Source organism: Pygoscelis adeliae, unplaced genomic scaffold (assembly GCF_000699105.1).
Source record: "Pygoscelis adeliae isolate BGI_AS28 unplaced genomic scaffold, ASM69910v1 Scaffold96, whole genome shotgun sequence".
Lineage (NCBI taxonomy): Eukaryota > Metazoa > Chordata > Aves > Sphenisciformes > Spheniscidae > Pygoscelis > Pygoscelis adeliae.
In genome coordinates this window covers 1,544,310-1,564,058 of record NW_008824935.1, presented here as the reverse complement: position 1 = coordinate 1,564,058, position 19,749 = coordinate 1,544,310, and the positions used below count along the sequence as shown (strand labels likewise).

Below are 19,749 nucleotides of genomic sequence, written 5' to 3'. Positions count from 1 at the left end.
TTTGCCTCTGTTTATCACCTGTTTATCTGTTTATTATAAAGCAATTTTTTTGTCAGAACACTATGAGTACCTTTTTGTCTCAGTTTGCCTGATGGAATGAGGCTTCACACCCTTTCACCTGGACCTTAAAGAGCTTGTCAAACCATATTACACATACAGTACATTCATAATGGCATAAACCAAAATTTCTTGTTCACATGTGTCTAAAATACTAATTGAATGTAGTAAATTCATGGTATGTGTATATTTACATGCACAATATTATCTTCTTCCTGTGCATTTTAGTACTGATAAAATATCTTACAGCTGGTAAAAGCACTGTGTGTTGTAAGAATTTTAAGACTGACACCTTTGAGGAACATACACTAAAATATTGTCTTGTATATTTTATTTTGCCTGTGTTTCTAAAGTAAGATAGATTTTTGATTATCTGGTCTGTCTCAAACTTTTTTAAGTTCAACTTCTCTCTCTCTCTCTCAAACACTGTCTATCGCAGTGAAAGCCTTTTATAAAATAGAGAGATTGAAATCAGTCCTTTGTATGCATAAGTGTAGGTAATTATACTTTAAAGAGAACTTGCTTTGTACATTTTAATTTTTATAAAGAAACGAGCAGTTATCTCCCTGACACCTTATTAAATGTATAATTAACCTTATGATCCCTAGCTCACTTGTGAATGCTTGGCAGTATAATTGGAGAGGAATAGTGTTTCTCTTTTTCATTCTTTTGCAGTCCTAAACCTCGTTTTTTGTGGTATGTTGAAGTATTAGTTTAATTCTTTCCCCTTTTGTTTTAAATAAACTTCATACCTACTGTTTTAAAAACAATGTTTGCCAAAAGGGTGCATGAAATGAACTTGTTTCCTATGTTCAGTGGTGGCTTTTTTTTTTTCCAAACTAATGGTCAATTATTTACCTTGTAAATAGGTAGTATATTAGTATATTATTTTAAACATCTGTAATTGGAAATTTTCATCTTAGTCATTTTGTTTATCACTAACCTACTCATGACTGCTACATTAATTATTTCTTTTTCTTTAGAGGTGTGGTGCATTAGTTGAGGAGAAGAACACTTTAGTGAGTTTTATGGCTAGATCAGCATCTAGGCCTGGACAGGTATGATATTGTTTCATGTATATCATTGTATATGCAGCAAAATACTATTTCATCAACCTTTGTTGAAGTGTTTTGGATCTTGAACTTCACAGTTGACAGCTTTATCAGGTTTCTCGGGGAGGTTAATTTGCAGAGCTGGTTACATTTAAAGGAACAGCTTACTTTATGGAGCATGATGGAAAGGAGGGTGTAGTTAATATTTTTCTGTTGTTTCAGTAATTTCCTGCATTTTTGATGTTATACTTTATATCCTACAAACATTGTGCTTTGAATGTTTTACTGCACTATCCAGTTCAGTATCGCAACCTGAAAGTACTTATTTTGTTGGCGACATTGTATGAATACAAATGCAAGTTAAAACCTCGGCCTCTCTCTTAATGATAAAATGCCTCTCTGTTCACATTAAAAGACACATTTCATAGTACTTGTTATGGTGGTTTGGGCATGTATCTAGTCTGAGCATTTATTTAGATTCCTGGCTTTGTGCTCATTCCCTATTGCTCAAAATGCTCTCATTTATGTGCCGTCTCTACTCCTGTCCCTCCCTCCTCATATGCCCTCCTCAAGGTAAAAAACAAACAAACAACAAAAAAAACACACCACCAAACAAAAAACAAAAACAAAAAAACCCCACACACATGCAAAACCACATTGACTTCTCTTTCATAGAGGAGCAGCATCACAAGACAGTTAATACATAAATTAGAATAAATACTCTTCAAATGAAGGAAAATGCACATTTATGCTTTGTGGAAATTGCCATTAAATACTCATAGATTAAAAGTTCTTCTGCTGAAGTGGTGATGATAAATAAGATAATGGTAAACACCATCTTTTGATGTCTGTAGAAGACATTAAAAAACTTGACATTTTCTAGCTTTTCAAGCTGAAATTTTAATAACATAGTAGTATGTGATAAAGATGTTATTGATTTCTGAAAACTTTTTTTAATTCAGGACTGGAGAGTTCTTGAAACTGGAATTGGAGGTTGAGGGAGGGAGGTTCCAGATTTAAGCACATTAGTTAGTGATCTGACTTCTTTTAAGCACTGATCATAGCTACCATTGACCTCTAGGTCAGCAAAGGCTGCTGAATGGTTTGCATTTTTTTTAAATTGGTTAAAATCCTGACATATTCTCATTAATACATGAATTGCCTCCTTCAAAAAAAATGCAGAAACTAATGTTTAGGCTTCTTGACTATGGGTTTTAGTCCCGTATTTTGTTTGTTTTATTTTGTGCCTGATTTCTTTGAGTATTTCTTACCTGCATATGAAATTTTGGGAAGGAAGTTGTTATGTCTACTTTCAGTTGCATATTCCACTCCTTGTTATCAGTACAGTTCGTATCACTTAAAAGAGCTGAAATAATTATTCTAACTTTGGCAATTTTATTTTGTTCTTTAAGATTTGAAGTTAATGCTCTTTTTGTCTGTGCATTAAATTTCATAGGCAAAGAAGATCGAGACACTTCTAGAACTGATTCCTGAGCATCTAGATATGGAAATTGCATACTGTTACCTCATGAGATGTTATGGTAATTTACTCTCCTTGGAATAGTTTTTTAGTAAGAACTCTTGAGACATTCAGAAAGGTCCTGAAACCCTTAGAAAGGGGAGTAGGAGCTACACCGTGTAACTTGCTTTACAGTTTGAGCTACAAAGAGGTGGGGGGGTTATTGTTGTTTTAAGTCTGTTGGGTCTGTATACTACCCTAGCTATTAGGTTGGAAAAGCAACCAACTGACCCAAGCCTTGAATCCTTTACAAAAGGAGCTGTACTACATTAAAGGATACTGCTACAATAGAGGCTAAGTAGGGACTTCGTGGAATAAAAAAGAATCCATCCTAACCCATGGAGGGAAATATTGTAGAAATGAATGGCTTTTCAAATGAATCTAGCTTTTTTCCCCGAAACATGTAATAAGTATATTGGTTCCTTTTATGTGTGTGTTTCAAAATCCTAAGTGATTAGTTCTATCGGTAACATGCGAGGACCTTATTGTTATTAGTGTAAATTCTTTATACCTGTTTTAATTTAGCCAAAGTTAATATTCCAGATGCCTTCATTTGGGTTTACCTAAATGGTTGATTTGAAGTGCTAATCAGGTCTCTTTATAGTTGAAGTCCGAGAGGAACTGCTCTAAAAAAATCAAGTTGCTTATTTAAATATGTTTATTTGCAACACTCACTCTTGAAAAACCAGGACATATAGCCCCTATGGCAACACTCAGTTGGAGGCTTGCGTCTCTGTGCTGTAACGTCCTTTGCCTTGTGTACTCTGTATGGTCCTTCAGTTTTATTACAGGGAGTAAACACTCTTCACACGTGTATTACAAGCAAAAAGATATAATGACAGAAGCCCTTGTGCTCCAATCTATCACAGAGGAGATAAATAGGAATAATTAAGTAAAACACTTTAAACCCAAATCCAAGGTATGGTTTTAAAGGAATACAAACTTCAGTGTATTTGAATCAACTTGTAGAAGTTCTCATGATGTAGTATCTAACTTAGAAAATTCACTTGCTTAGCAACATTCAAAACAGCAATCACTACCAAAATCGTTTATCACCATAGTTTTATTCACAGCAGGGTAAGTTTTCTAACATGGTTTTTATAAAACAAAAAGCCGCCCTTTTGTCACCAGTGCTGTACTTGCTGCTTTACACTGTCGTTAGCCCTTTACTGCTTTTACCTCAGTAAAAATTCCTTAAGTGAACTAATTAATTTTTTCAATATCCTTTCCAACTACAGCATAGTACAACAATTTCATAAAGAGATTGCAGAGAATCAGTCACTTGCTCTGTTATACCTAAAACAGTGGTTAGAGTGTATTCAACATGTGAAGCCACACTGTATGTGAAGAGATGGTTGCTGTAATTTCTTCCAGCAGAGATGTAGCTGGCTCATAGCAAGTTCTAGAGGAGACATTCAGTACCAGCATGAAGAGCTTTAAAAGCTGTTCCCAGGTTATTCTGTACAAGCATCTTACCTGTATGAGACATCGATTCCACTCCTGTATGGGGTAGAAGAGTGCACATCAGTTATTTGACCCACTTTACCAGGGCTGGGCTGGATGAGTCATACTAGGATATCTTTGCATTTCTATTGCATCTTTCTGTTTTAAGGAAGTACGGTGGTGTCCTAGTTCTAGGATATTCAGGGGCATTTACTATATTCTGTCCCCACCACGTATAATATGTACAGACCTGTACACATTGAACAGCAATTTAGCTGCCTCTTCCCCTCATCCTTTCTCTTCCATTTTGATACTTTCTGCAGTGGTGAATATGCTAGTTTCATTTGGCTGTTAAAATGATCATCGGCAAAACATTTAGTATAACTGAAATGTCGAAGGCTGTGTTCTAGCCAAGAGGGCTAGAAATAAGATCTTTTAAATAAAAGATTTTTATTTTGTTTTTTCATTTTACAGTTAGTAAGCTTTAAAACATGGTTTCTCATTTTGGACCAAGTCCAACCTTGTAGTATCATCCCTTTCTAGACAACAAATGATTCTCCTGTCAGACCCATTGTTATTTTTAATTAGTTAGAAAGGGGAATGAAAGATAACAGAGTACTATTACTACAATTGGTTACTGTTGCTAGTTATCGAAATAAATGGACAAATAAAATTGTTTATATGTTTGGTAAAGATACAGTAGAATATAGATCACAGCTGAAAGAAGTCTGGTCATATATCAGACATCCATGACTGAACAAATAAAGGGACATTTACTCCTTTCCTTGTCCTGAGATATGATCCATTACCAGGACTAGATTTCCTTTGCTGTATACCTTCTAGAAAAAGGAAATATGTAAAACCACATTTGCGTGGTCTATTAAATGCAATCTAAGTATTAGCTCATTTTTTTTGTTTTCCATACAGTAAATAAATCTATTTTTTTTAAAGAAAAAAGTAACGATTTCTATTAGGCTTTCATTAAGCTATCACTTCATGCAGTTTCTGCAGTAGCCTCCCACATTCAAAAAGGAGCTCAGCCACTTGACAGATGTGAGTGGGAAGCTTTTTCTCATGAGAGGGACACAAGCTATCCATTTCTGTATAATTAAAGCTTTTTTTTTCTTTAAGAACCATTGGTTTTGTAGCCCCTTTGGTTGTGAAGATAGTGTTTCCAAATGTGAACAAGTAAGACCTGAGACAGCTCCCATACTGTAGGTGTTTGTGTTTTCCCAAGCAATAAAATGAATTTAGCTGGACATGATGGCTTCCTTGTTGTTCACAAGGTGCTAGGAACTGTTGTACTGCCTCTAGGACCCTGAGGACAACCGTGAAACTGCCAGGGGTCACTTTAATTTCGTCCTGATGCTTCTCATGCAAATGTCTGAGCAGCAGCAAAGTCTATGATTAAGCAAGAGTCAATGCAGCAGGAGGGGTTTCTCCGCTCTCCCACTTTAGAGGAAGGAGAAATATACTCCACTCGTCTACAACCAGAAGTGAATAGTCCTTTAAATAGATGAAGAATGGATTAGTTAGGACCTGTTGCAGGGGATGGTGCCTTTTATGGAATATCCACAAAATGTTACTGGTTTGTAAGCAGTTAAGGTTTGTAATAGTGTTAGTGGGTGAGCAAAAATTTTCTCCTGCACAATAGGATGAAATGGGTCTTTCTTTGTGTTCTAAAATGACATCTGACCTTTGTTTTCTTTGTTCCTTTAGGTTATAGTTTTGAGGTAGCCAGCACCTGTAACCATAACAATATTCTGCGCTTACTTAAGGGAATTAAATTCTGCTCTAGAGTTCTCACATGCCGAACTTGGGGGGCTTTTGTTCTAGCTTTTGTTTTTATTTTTTATCATTTGCTTCAGAAAGAGGCATATGGCTCTGTGTCTCACATCCTGGAGTGGTGTGTTCTCACTGTGCGGCTCCTACTCCTTTGTGGTTTCAGCACGTTCCTTAAGGAATTGATCATCCAGCCTCAAATAAAAAGGAAAGCTAGAATGGCTGTATGTTCTGTTCTCTTACGTGAATTGTCAGTAGGATATGAAGAATATCCAGAATATTTGGAATATTATATGTTAAAATATTTGGAGTATGTTTTGGCAAGTAGTAGGAATGCGTGACATCATGGAAACAGGTGAAAAGAGGAACACTTAACCACTGGGGTTTTTTTTTTGTTTGTTTTTATTTTTTTCCTCAGAATTGGATGGGGATGTTGCTTCTGTAAAGGCTGTGTATGAGAAAACAAAAGCGAAGAATATACAGCTGCACGAGCTATCTCTGAAATCTTTAGCAGCTTTTCTGAAGAAGGTGGGAGAGCCCGTCCCTTTCACTGAACCCCCTGTGAGTATTTCCTAATTAAGAAATAGATATGCAGAATTGTGTATGTTCAATGTTAATAAAACAAATTGCATGAATAATTACATAGGGATTAGATCTCTGCAGAGACTCCTCAAAGGAGGTAACGTATGAAGTACTACTGAGTGTTGTAGGAGCTATAGTAATCTTCCATTGGATTTGACTTGAGGAAATAAAATCTCTTGGGGCTTACGGTATTTAAACTACCTGATCCTTATCAGGCACTCATCTACAGGTGTACCTTGATCAACTGTCCTTGGGGCATTTTACATGTGTATTTCATTAACAATTAATGGGGTTTAGTTTTCATTAATTACCTGTTTTGTATCTAGTACAACTTGCTGCTTTAGTAGGATGGGATTTTAGAACTGTAGGAATTATTTTTCTTTTGCAGCTTTGCTTCTAGCTGCCTTGCCAAGAGATATATGCAACTGTGCAAATACATCTTATTTGAGGGTGACAAGTGGCATGACACTAAATCTGTCAAGACTGTAAATACTTCTTTCACATCATTCCTTTGACTAATAGTCTACTAGTACCATTTTAGCGAAGCAGACTTGAAAGACTTACTATATTTTTCCCTCTCTAAGCAAACTTTTTATTGCCATTTTCTTGCCATTTCTTATATTTTAAACTAAGTGTGTTTCTATAGTTCTGTAAAGACCTGATTATATGCTGTTTCTCCATATTGCTTCATGATAAATGTGATTTTCTTTTCTCATTTTGCAAAGAATTGGAGAAAATTTTGGTATAAAGTGTTTGGTTTAGCCTTTTAACAACCATGGAGTTTTTTCTGCAAATGATTTATAATCTGAATTTTCATTTGGACTGTGTAAGTTTAAAACCTAGAATGTCTGTTTCTTACATGTAGCTAGTGAAAGTAAGAGTGTTTTTTCAAAGTCACTGAAATTATTCATTTTCTGATTTTCCCTGTTCGACTGTTCTCTAATGCAGCTTGGTCTTTAAAAGTGTCTCTTTTTTTTTGACACAATTGCAGATTGCAGTTAAAAAGTATTTTCATTTTTAAAATGAAATTGATTATATTATTGCATTTTGTAATAGAAGCTTCATTATGCATTTTTGGCAAGGTTTTCCTTTTTCCTTTTATTCTCTCTCTCTGGTATTTCTCTTAATTATACAGACTTCAATACAGATCTAGTTTTGCATGACAGAGAATAATAGATTTTGCTTTTGTCAGGACATAAGACTTTTTTCAGAATTAGTAACTTTTCAGCTGAAACAGTGTTGAACTTGTTTATTCCACTCTATTTATAGGAGACATTCAAGTTCTATGTGGAAAAATGGAGGAAAAGAAGATTGGAAGCATCATGAACAGACAGTCTTTTATGCTTTAGTTGTTTATGAAATTGTTTCAATATTACATTCAATAAAAATTTAAAAAAGCATGTTGTTCTGTGTAATTTCTAATATAAGTATGTGTTTAAACAGCACTTTCCATAGCTGTAATCGATAGGAACATTCATTAATAGAAATGCTGTTAAAATTGCTAATGAAATATCAAGATGCAGCTTTCTAGGCTATTTCCGCTTTAATGTATGATCTGCTATAACCTGAACTGTATTTTGGCTCCTGCTGATTCACCAAATATATGTATATCAAGAAAGTCGCAAGAGGGGTATGTAACTGTAACTTAAGCAAACTTGTCTTACCCTTTGCTGTTCTTTGCCTACTACTTTGGGGTGAAAGTAGAAGGGTAAAGAACATCATCTTCAGGATTCGTCTGTATCTACACAGAAAATAAACGCATTTTTTTTTAGATTGCTCCTAACTGTACTTCTCTTGTGTTAAGTATCTCGTTAGGGCATTCAATATTATAGGTAAAGACAAAATACTTCTACCATTTACACTAGCTTGTGTGTTGTAGTTTTATAGCATCTTTAATTCATTCTCATAACTCTTAGTCCAGTTAATTTTATGGATACAAGAACTGCGTATCCATGAAAACATGCCCTTTAAACAAAGCAGTGCCCGTTACTTGCAGGGGTAGCAGTTGTTTGCTTGCTGGGAGACTGGCGGGCATGCTTTATTTGTATCAATGTGGGAGGAAACCTACTCTGATGTGAAGTTTTACAGTCCGGAGTTGTGGGGTCATGAAAATAAGACACTTCTAAATTACAAAGATGAAAGAATACATAGAAAATACATCCATTACCTCTGTGAATAACGATGGAAACTCAGAAATGCGCACCTTGGTGTAATAAATGGAATACAGTGCCTACGCAGTACTTCAAACAGGTTTTAATGAAACGAAAGCTTGTTTCTCTGCATTTAGTAACTTTGTTGATTGATCTTTACATTTTCAGTGAGTTAACTTTATCTTTCTTAGGTTTTCCCACATAGGCAACACTGTGGTAATTAAAAATTCATGTGTGCGCACAAGGTTTTGACAAAATTTTGAAAGACTCGTACAGTAATCTGAAAGTGTCAAAGTTGGGAAGAAATTGGGACCTAATTTTTTGAAGTAAAATTTCCAGTTTGTTATCTAGCTAGTATATTTATAAATACACAGAAGACTCCCGCTGTACTCAAAAAATGAGGCATAACTAACCAGGGGCTGAGGCGAGTGGTAAATTCTGTTTTCCAAACAAACCGTATGAATCCTAGCTGTCTCTGCTCCGTTGGTGGTGTGGTTTTACGATGACCTTTGTTACTTCAGGAGCATAGGCTCGGCAACATACTGCACCTACACGGCTCTAACCGTCTGGCACCCTTTGTTCCTGGGTTGTCGAGATGGGGCATTAACGTTTGAAATGTCATTCATAGCCTAATGGTTGCGTGCCCTATCTGAAAGCAAGCCGAGGCAGTACTGGGTTTATTTCACTTCACAAATGGAGGTGTTTCTTTTCTCTAAAGCTGCAGCTATATTACTTGTGTTTCAGTGTCATAGCAGCATAATTGAAGACTGTGTCAGCTAGCTGGCAACCCTTTCTCTAGTGCCACAGCTCTTGTTTGTAGAGGCTGTCTTGTGAGTATCAGTTTCACAGCGGTAGCCGTGTTCCGGTAAGTGGAGTCACATCTGAGCATAACTGGTGGCAACGGGCCTGTATGCTTTTTGAGCTAAGCTAGCGCATAGGATAAGGAAGAGAATGAATGTTACTTGAAGCAACCACCAGGTCGTCACAGGGGAAGTTAACAGCAGATCTGTAGATCTTAACTACCTTTTTGAGGAGGAGGTGGAATCTCATGTGATCGTGGACCAGGTGCAATGGACTGTCAGGTGCTGCATCTTGTCATGAGTCTGTGCTGCGATGCTGGCGGGTTGTGTTTGCTGGCTGCTGCCTTCTGAGGCACAAAAGCAGCACGCAACGCCGCAGCCAAATGCATGACTGCCTGTTGCTAGTGCCCATGCGTGAGGTCTGACCATGCAGGATTAGTACTGGTTAGTATCTACACGTTTTTCTTCTAACTTGCTTGACCTGAACTCTAACAGAATAATGCCCTATGATTTTATAGTTGCAGTTGTGGAAATGGAAAGTAAATTTGACAGCCTGTAACTGAAGAATATAAATTAAATTGCTTCCAGCTCTGAAATTGCATTTTGGGTGACCTCACGGAAAGCTGTGGGCTGAAAGAGCCGGCTGCTGAGGCCATGAAACACCAGTGAGGCACTGCAGGAGCATGACGCCAAACAGTACCGGGGTTTCGTGGCAGCAGTGATAGGGTAACGGGTGAAGGTGCACGCTGACCACCTGGGATCGCGTTGCCATAGCCCTGGCCCATGGAGCCTTGTGGCAGAGATGGGAAAGCAGAGATTATTCAAAGGATAGGGAAAGGCTGCCATTGTGTGATAATATTTCTGACTTTCTGTTCCGGTAAATGTTTCGTGTACAATTAAGGAATGATTACACAGAGGAGTGCAGTCTCTCCTGTCTTTAAAATGTGGGACAGTGAGGGATTTGTGCCACTCCGGGACACGATCATCTCCATCTGAAACGAGGTTATACTGGGAAGGTTTTGCAGAATCGGCATTTGTGCCGACTCTTCTAGAATACGCTTGAAATGATAATATTTCTTGTGCATTGGTGTGCTGAGACTCAGCCATTTCAAGCACGAATAAAAATGCGGTTTAGAAGGTTAGCGTTTCTTCACCGAATAAGTAAGCAGTTTCATTATTTTATTTCTTCATATTCAAAGAAAGAAACCTGTAAGATGACGAAATGCAGAATGGCAATCTTGCAAACTTGTCACGGTGATTCATTAGTCCAGATACCAAATGTACTCTGTCATACTGACCATAGCACTTATCCCTTTAAAGCAGAAAAGAATTATTTGCCACCGGCTAGTGGATAACTGGGATTGTGCAAGATCCAGAGCAGGTGCGGTGTCTGTGAGATAGGAGTGCGCTTTTCCAGAGGCCTCCGTGGGAAGCTGAGAGTGTGCTGACGTGAAACGACCTGACATGTTACTGTAAAAATCAAACGGTGTGAGCGTGTGTGTGTTTGCATAATAGTGTGTCTTGATTGGGGTTGAGAGGACTGGAAAAAGCTTGCTGCTTGAATTGAGACGACTTAATCTCACTTCCGTGCCCCGCACCGCATTACGGGCTCGCCTCTTCCCCCCCACTCCCCTTGAGGTAGGGGCAGGCGGAGGGTGCTTTTTGGTTTTTGAGCTCAGTATGGGAAAGCTTGTTAACTACCAATACAGTCATTTTGTAGCATGATAGTTACATGCTGTAGTTCTATCCTTATCTACTAAAACAGTTCGTTCAACTCATTGTCTCCCGAGACCCTTTCCTATAGCAAGAAATGTAGCGTGGTAGGTTAGTAGCTGTCTTCAGACTTCCTTAATACGTACCCACTGTTGAAAATGGAGTAGCTGAACGGATCATGTCTTTGGCAGTGGCAGCTCAGAAGGCTTTTATAGATCGAATGCCTGAGTCAGCAGGATTCCGGCTGCAGTTTACAGTAACAAGGGAGGATCATAACAGTGAAGGTAGGACCACGAGTGCACGTATTGACAGAGAAAAAGACTGGAAGTGTGTTCACCGGATTACTGCCTTATTTACTGCTTCTCTCAAAGGTGTGATGATTCCGGACTCTCCAGGAGCACAGCAGAGGAGGAAGGGACGGAAGTGATGGGTGCGACCAGGAGGTTTTGCTGGTCAATGTGAGAAATCTGTCAGCATCTAGAAGGAATGTCCAATTTCCTGCACCACTATGTTGTTGCTGTAAAGGTGAAAAAAGTGAGCATGCCAGAAAAAGCTGAGACTGTCATGGAATTTAGCCTTTTTTAGCAAAGATTTCTCTGTGTTTCTTAAAATCATTCTCATAATTTCTGTGTTAAGTAAACTGCAAAAAGACACTTCCTTTCCAGAATGGCTGCAGCCTCTGGTGGTTTGCCAGTACTTCTGTGAATCAATAATCGGAGGGAACCCAATATCCTTTTAAGCTAGTGGCTCCAACCGAGACTGTAACGTAATCCAAGGGCATCTTTCTGAGTACGGGTGTGCAGATCCTCAGCTACAGGAGCAAAGTTGTGGGTTTCCCATTAGGTCTGGAAATAAGAGCAGATGTGGAAGTTTGAGGTTTGAGTTTTCTCTACTGTTTCCTGTAATTAAGGAAATGAGATAATAGAAACTGTCTTGTGCAGTGCCTGCTATAGACGGGGCTTCCACATTGATCTACTTTCAGATAAAACTCAATGCAAGGTTTCTCTCTGATACTCTTAGACCTCTGTATTACAATTGGCTAATGCTTCACAATTTCTCATGTGATTACCCTTATAACCATGATAAAGCAGCGATACCTATAGAATTGCTATTGTCTGCAGCGATAGCTCCAAACCTCTTTGTACTTCTGTGTTTCTCGTAGTTATTTCACTCAGCTGTAAGTGCCAACGAACTCAAGGTTCAGAAAGCAACGAACCTCGGTGTCTCACAGTGAAAGTGATGAGTCTTGAAAGCTAGCAGCAAGTTTAATTCTTGGTTTTGCAAGTAGTTTGCATCTGCTGTTCTTCACATAGTCCCTGAGACCAGGGCAAATCTGAAAAGTGGAGTTACGGGAAGAGTTGTAGATAGCGGAGATTAATCTTCGGGGGCAGAGAGGAGGGTGGGCTTCTAGACAGAAAACGGTTTGGGCTGGAGGGAAAGCAGGGGGGTGTGGACAGGATGAGGTTGGCCTGGCCAACTTCCTTCGAGGCTGTCGAAGAAGGCTCTGAAAGGCCCTTTTGCTGGGTGCTGGATTTTTATTTATGGGAGAGAGGGGCTGTGAAGAGTGGCTGTCGAAATACAGGATCGCTGCAGAGGAACTCTGAAGGGATTGGAAGTATTGGAAAAATACCTAGGTGGGAAGGATGAGACTTGGTATTGTGGGTGGCAGTAAAAAAGCTAGCAGCTTCAGCGTGGATCTTTGCCTTTCTTATGGCTCCCACTGTCTCCTCCTCAACCGCTTCTCCTTGAGGTTCACTGGAGAAGAAAGCAGCGGCAGCAGCAAGGGCTGCTAAGGGTGAGTTGGCTGCTAAGCCCAACTCAATGAATGAAGAGGCTGTGAAGGACTGAACAGAGCTGCTGAGCCAAGCCTGGTCCTCTCATGCCTTTCCACCATGGGGAGTCATCGTGTCCTGTAATTACAGCTGGGTAACTGAAGAAACAGGAGCATCATCACGTGCCAAAAATCCCAAAGGAAGTTTGTCCCAGCAGCAGCCTCTTAAACCTCACACTTCTCAAATTCGAAAGCAGCTGTAGGAACAAGTGTGTTATTAGTGTCATTTAGGGGGGTTCTAAAGGTGAGTCTGAATACGGGACAGTGTTTGGCATTGGGGCGGTTACGATTTCTTCGCATGCTCTGATACGGAAGTTGCAGCCTGAGGTGAGGCTCCAACCAAAGCAACTGTGTTAAGTTGCTGAGCCCACTACCTAGCCGTACTCCGAAAAACTTTCTGCCTAAACCAAAAATAAATTGAGCGGTTGCCCTTGTCACTTGCAGAGTTCCCTGGGATTTCCCTCTGATTAGTTTAGCTTGAACGGCTCGTGTGAAGGTTAGCTCAACTGTAAATCTTGATCGTCTCTAGCAATTGTCCATTTTAGGGCCCTCGGAACCCTTTGTAAATAAAATTACACTCTAAAAATTGGAAATATGATAGAAAGCGTACGCTTATTGGAAAATCCATTAGGAGCCATATATCTGTAGACTTTGCTTAAACAAGGTTTTCGCTTTTATTCATGATTTTGTTGACTCAGCCTGTATTTCAAACACTAATGTTCAAAATGAGAGAGCTAGTAATACCACGTGTCACATCTGGTTAACTGTTCAGCGTTCCGAGGAGGAGGAAAAAACCCTGATCAAGCGCAATAGCTGAAAATAAATAAATATGTATATTTTTAAAAAAAAAAACCACCTTTCTTTTTCCATCTTTTTTTATAGTTTTAATGACAGCCATATTTTTCATCATCTATAGTACATATAAAATACTGTGCTCCAATTGTTTTTATACCCAGGAATACAATTTCTGCATTTGAGCGTCTTTCTCACTGACATCAATAACATTGTAAATTTGTCTAAATTCAGCAAGTAAAAACAAGGTTGAAAACTATGTTTTATACCACTAGCTGCAGGGGGCATAAAATTACGGTAATTTGTGGCTTTACTATTGTCAGTCATGTACAAGAGTTTTCTCCAGTGGAAATTTATCACGCGCCTGGCACTGAGCATACTACAGAGCTGCAAGGCTTTTTTCTAATACAAAGGCACTGAGAAATGCCCTGTGAAGTGTATGAAGCTGAATATTCATTCACCTTTCTCTTGTCTTGCCTTTAGAAGGGACAAACCTGAAGCAAGCGCGTCCGAAGCGTTTGACAGCGGTGAGCTCCGCTGTAACCAGACAGCGCGCTTTTCTAGGTAACAGTAACACTTGGACAAAATGCTTTTTTTACGCGATTACTAGTAGGAATTGTGGGTGCCGGGGGAAGGCAGGAAAGCAGGTACAGCGTGTGATGGGAACAGCCGGAGCCGCTGTGCGCGGAATTGCTGAGGAGTGGTGGGAGGGTGCCAGCTTTGTAACTGTTCTCGCTGGCCTGAAATGCCCCTGCGGCTCCGTGGGGGTTGGCAACTCGTGTTTGTATTGCTAGGAATTACAAGCCAAAAAGCTCATGAAATGATTGTATTAAGGGGATGCTAAAAGAGCAAAAAAAGTTGGCGCTCTGCCTTTCTCAGCGGAGGTCAGAGTCTCTTGGGGCGATGGCTGCCACAGGTTTGACCTCCGACTCACCCACCTGGAAATCTACGGACTGCCTGGTGTAAGGTAACGTCCTGCAGCTGGAGGCAGCTAAGTAGGGCAGCACATGTCCCGCTTCTCAAAGTTCTCCGTCTGTGCAGCACATTTTGTTGTTGCCTGGTTTGGAACTCCATGTTTTGGCTTTGTGCCTTTCTACAATTTGTTGAAGCACTGCCGCAAGGTGATTAGCTATTTTTAACTAAGAGTAGTAGAAGATTTGGGTGTTTGCTGCAAAGCAATCATTAAGATAATAGTTCTTTTAGGGCGCTCTTCTCAGCATCGTGACTTGCATCATGAGAAGGAGGATGTTTATGTGTGTCAGGGAGGAGCTGCTGGTGGAGGCTGGACCGGCATAGCAGAGGGGCTACTTTTTTGTTTTTCTTCTGACTTTCTCGGTGAAACATGAAGTCTCTTTTATTTTAAAAAAGTTTCTGTTGCTGTTTCCTAAACTCTTCCCCCAGCCCTCAGTAAATGACAGTGAGCAAAGGTACTGTCCTGAAGAATGATGATGTTAACTGTTAACTAGTACGGTTGTATATCATCACAAGGCTCGGTACGTTTTGTTTTTGACTACTTGAGAATGTTCATCGATTTCCAATTGCTACGCGTTTGCTTGAAAATTCAGTACTGAAGTAGTAGATGACTACCTTGTGGGCTAATTTGCTTGTGTACAAAATACAAATTATTTTTGAGGCAAGTGGCGCTGTTTGTGTACTCACCATATGGGTTCTGGCCAGTACTTTAACATTTACGCCTCTAAACCCACTTGTTAAACGTGAAAAATTAAAGTGGGGCAGAAACAGTACTGAGATATGCTAGGGATCTTAGCAACATCTGATTAGATGCTTAAAAAGGAGCAAAAGATCCAAATGCGGTGTTGATGGGAGTTGCTGGTTCTGGAGCCATGACGTGAAGGTTGAGGGGGTCTGTTAAGTTGCCGTTTCTTAGCACTGGAAGCATTAAAAGTATCCAATTGTGACCATGAAAGGAAAATAACGCCAACAAAATTTGCAATTCAGAATAAGCGTGAGTTTGATTTAATGACAAAATAAACATCAACAAACAGTTTTATAATTAATTCTATAAATTGGCAACAGCACTTTTATAAATTATGGATCTGAATTGCTTTTTAAATATTCCCTGAAAAAAAATTGTGAGCTATCATAGGCATTACAGTTGTGTGTCTATATACATATGTATGTAATCTATTCATGCAGATACCTCTACGTACACACACATTATATATATATATATGCTTTTTAAAGCTCGTCAGTTCTCAAAAGGGTTAAGCGGTTTTAAAATTACCTCAACCCACTGCTTAAACATTGTTGCCTTAATTAATAGCTGCTAACATATGAAGGGCTTGTCTTGGCTCTCAGAGCATTAAAAAAAAAAAAAAAAGCAGCAGCATGTCACAGAGCTCCATGTACACTGTTTCTTGTCTACTGCCATTAAAATTCATCATTGTGGCTAAAACCCGAAAGGTTTGTTACTTCTGGTACACGTGGACGTACCGACACCTGTAACTTCTTCCCCATAGAGTCTCCTTGCGTTGCATATTGCCTGTGGTGGTTTCGGGGTTTTTTTAGAGGATTTTCCTGGGGGTTTTTAATGAAAAGGGATGGCTGTTGATACTTGTTACTGATTTAGCATTTCTGAATGCATTTTTGCAGTGAACAAATACGGGATGAAACTTTCAACAGCTACTTATTAATTTAGCTTAGCCAGAGTGAAAGCCAGTCCCTTCCAAACGACGAGTTAAAAGTATTTTGGAGGACTGCCACTACCCACGAGCCGATATGCAAAGCAGGGTTTCCATAATCCATTTTCCAGTGCTAAAAAAGTTTGTCTCTTTTGCCAAGTGGAGAGACTGCATAAACTTGGAGTGGAGGTTGGGGAAGAACTTCCCACCTCTCCCTGTCTTAAATACTTCAAGTAATAAAGGCAAATTTTTCTTACCTGTTTCTTTACAGAAGACACCACCTCTAGTACATAGAGGTGTGTAACGACACACCCTTCTGTTGTCCACACGGTACTGTATAGTATCCACGTAACCAACACAGATTTTTTTTATTCCGAATTTGGTGGGTTTTCCTTACAAATACCGTTGTTGCTTGTATCTGATGTTCCCATTCCCAAATTTGACGTGTATGCAGACTGAAGCCCCGTAGCCTGTTGCACCGGGCAGCTCAAACAGCGGTCGGGCAAAACGGCTTGGAAACTCTGCAACTGATTAAACGTGGTGCCTGTTCAAAATCAGTTTTGCACTGACGTGGTTGCCTGCAGTAGCAGGGACCATGACTTACAGCTGAGGAGATCTTTTTTCCGAACCTGGCCAGGGAGAGCGAAGACGGCAGCGGGTGAATCCTTGGGCCGGCGGCGTTGTCGGACGGGCCGGCAGTGCTCTGCTGGAATGGCAGATCTGCCCTACCGCAGTGCTTACGTCCCCAGCAAACTAAACGTTGCCGTGTGCGGAACGGACAGTACGATGAGTTTTGCGCAGTGTCTTGCTTGTGACCTTTAGTCTCTGTGTGGAGATTGTTGCGGACTGCTGTAACTCCGGTTGTACTGATAGAGGGAGTGCGGGCAGGAGGGCACACCGGGCTGCTGCTGGCACAGGGGAGTCTAGGGAAAGGGAACGGCTACTCTGAAACTTGGAAAGCAAAGCTGTGCTGAAACGAAATTATGACATTTAGCCCTGGTCAGAACTCTCGGGAAGATTTCTATTCCCTCGCTAACCACCTGTTTTTGCAGCAGCAGCTCCGCTGTGGAAGTCTGAAACCTTTTCCACACAAAACTAACATGAAGCAGGACACGAAGGTAGAGGCCAAAGCAAACAGCGTGACCTTCACTGGCCGAGAGGTGCGTAATTCCCCCAAACTTGTACTGTTTTTCAACTCCTGGTGGTGCGAGTGGGGCAGGTTGTGTGTCACCCACCCACTCTTCCCCGTGCTCTTCTCTGTACACAGCCCCACAGCATGCTATTGTTAGGCACGAACGCTAATTGCTGGTATTTCAAGGCTCCTATCTTCTTATTGCTAAAGCCTGCAACAATAATCACAGCCTATATTCCCCATCTCTAGGCATCAAGGAAACAAGATACGATCATAGGCAGTGTGCTAATGTAATTGTAGTATATAGAATATGAGCTTTTTCTCTGTAAACACAGGCCTGGCCACATCCTATGATAGCTCTTCCTACACTCCATACGATGGCTGTTCCTAGGCTCACCGCTCAAGTCCCCATTATGTATACATCTACCCTTGTCATAACACCACCTCTGAAACACTCACACCGTTTGGTCCTGCTGCATAATGTTCAGAGGGTGGAATTTTAAATTGAAAAAGGCTGTTTAAGTAATGTCAGCAGCCTGACTAATTTCACAAAAGGAAGGAAATTCAAAGTTAAGGCTATGGTATATTCTTATCTAGATGCCTGAAGATTTCTGTGCGTGACAATATGCCCCTGAAATTCAGAGCTGTCCCTTACGTCTTTAATTTCTCCCATTGTGTCTCTCCTTTTTTTTATTAAACATCAAGGTGAATTCACAACAGAGAGTCAGCCTAGAATTTAATCCTCTAAATACCTTGAAAATAGAGGTTTAGACTAGAAGTACCAATATATACCCTTAAAACTTCAGTGTAATAGAAAAGAGATTCTAATCACAACAGATCATTACAAAGAAGAGTAAACCACTGTAAAAAAAATTAAGTGTCTTAAATATAATAAAAAGGAATAATTAAGAATCAAACAGGAAGCTGCTGTTCTGACAATTTAATGATGCTGAATTGGACTGAAAGAATTGGCTTTGCCATTAAAAGGCAATGAAAATCTGATAATTTCAAAATGGCACTAGGATCAGATCAAGTGGGGGGGGTGTGTGTTTTTTTTTTTTTAAATCAAATGCAGCAGAACCAGAAAGAAATGGTAGAATTCACCTTAGAAAAACCTTGGAGTGTTTTGGATTCCTACTGCTGCCTGGGGCTGATGCTGTTATTTTATCAGACCTGCTTAACATCTTTAGACTAGGGTCTTCCTGGGAATTTATTACCACGTGGAACCTGTGGAAAGTAATGTGGCAGCCCTAATTGCCAAATAAAATAATAAAATATTGATGTTCTTTCATTCTTATTTCTTTAAAGAAAAAAAAAAAAAGGATTTCTATAACAGTACCCGGGGCATTATAGCCGCTTACACTAGGAGTTTTCCACCGTGTGCAACATGTAAATGAAAGCAGAGTAGGCGATGTGCTTTGGGTCTCTGTGTATAAGCACAGAGATGTGCATCCAAACATTTGAAATCAAGCAAGCTAATCTCATAAAATGCTCGCAACAACTGTACACCTGATTTGCACACGCCCTTACCATGAGTGTGTGTGAATTACAGCCATTTGTTTACTGTTACTCATTTTTTGAGCATGTGTGTCTTATGGCTGAGCATAACTAGGTGCACGATTACAAGCATTTCATAGATTGCACCATTAGATTTTTAATTACTGGAGGGGCAGGTTTGGTATTTTCTACCCGAGAATCTTAGGAACCAAACTTGGCAAATTGCTGCGATGTGTATTTCCATGGAGAAAGATGTGATTAATAACAGTCAATTGGTATGTATTTATACTGTAGGAATAAATCTAAGAGGGTGAGCTAAAATTATTTGTTACAACAAATCGTCCGTACGGTGAGAAAATACCCATTTTGGGCACCAACAGCCTCTACCTGGAACACAAAGGCAAAGCCTTAAAACGCGTAAGCAAGTAGAAACAACACAGAATCGTTAACAGTTGTCTTTTCCATCCTTGCATGCTCTCCTGAAGCATCGGCGAAATCTTCTGCCTTGCTTGCCTCCGCGCGGTTCTTACGAGTGCCGAATGTTACACATGCTACAGAAAGTGGTGTTTTGCCTGTGCTGATCCCGCGCCTCTCTGTGCTCCCCGCATTCAGTACGTGATTCAAACAGTATGGGCTAAAACATCAGCTAGTACGGAGTGGGATGGGTCCTTTTAAATCAGTGGCCCATAGCTCAGAGTATTTCCAGGCGTGGAGAACTCGTAAGCGCCTTGGCACCTATAAAAACTGTACGTCAAAC

At 39.9% G+C, this 19,749-nt stretch overlaps 1 protein-coding gene across 1 annotated transcript in view; it reads left to right on the top strand.

The window, feature by feature from the left end:
- Window positions 1–7,834, top strand: part of LRPPRC (leucine-rich pentatricopeptide repeat containing) — an 83,446-nt gene extending 75,612 nt beyond the window's left edge. The window contains exons 34-37 of the mRNA XM_009325326.1: window positions 1,041–1,115; window positions 2,566–2,650; window positions 6,272–6,414; window positions 7,705–7,834. Of these exons, the coding sequence (XP_009323601.1) occupies window positions 1,041–1,115; window positions 2,566–2,650; window positions 6,272–6,414; window positions 7,705–7,761 (360 nt within the window). The 3' untranslated portion in view covers window positions 7,762–7,834. The remainder of the gene's footprint in view (window positions 1–1,040; window positions 1,116–2,565; window positions 2,651–6,271; window positions 6,415–7,704) is intronic.
- Window positions 7,835–19,749: the final 11,915 nt, after the last annotated feature.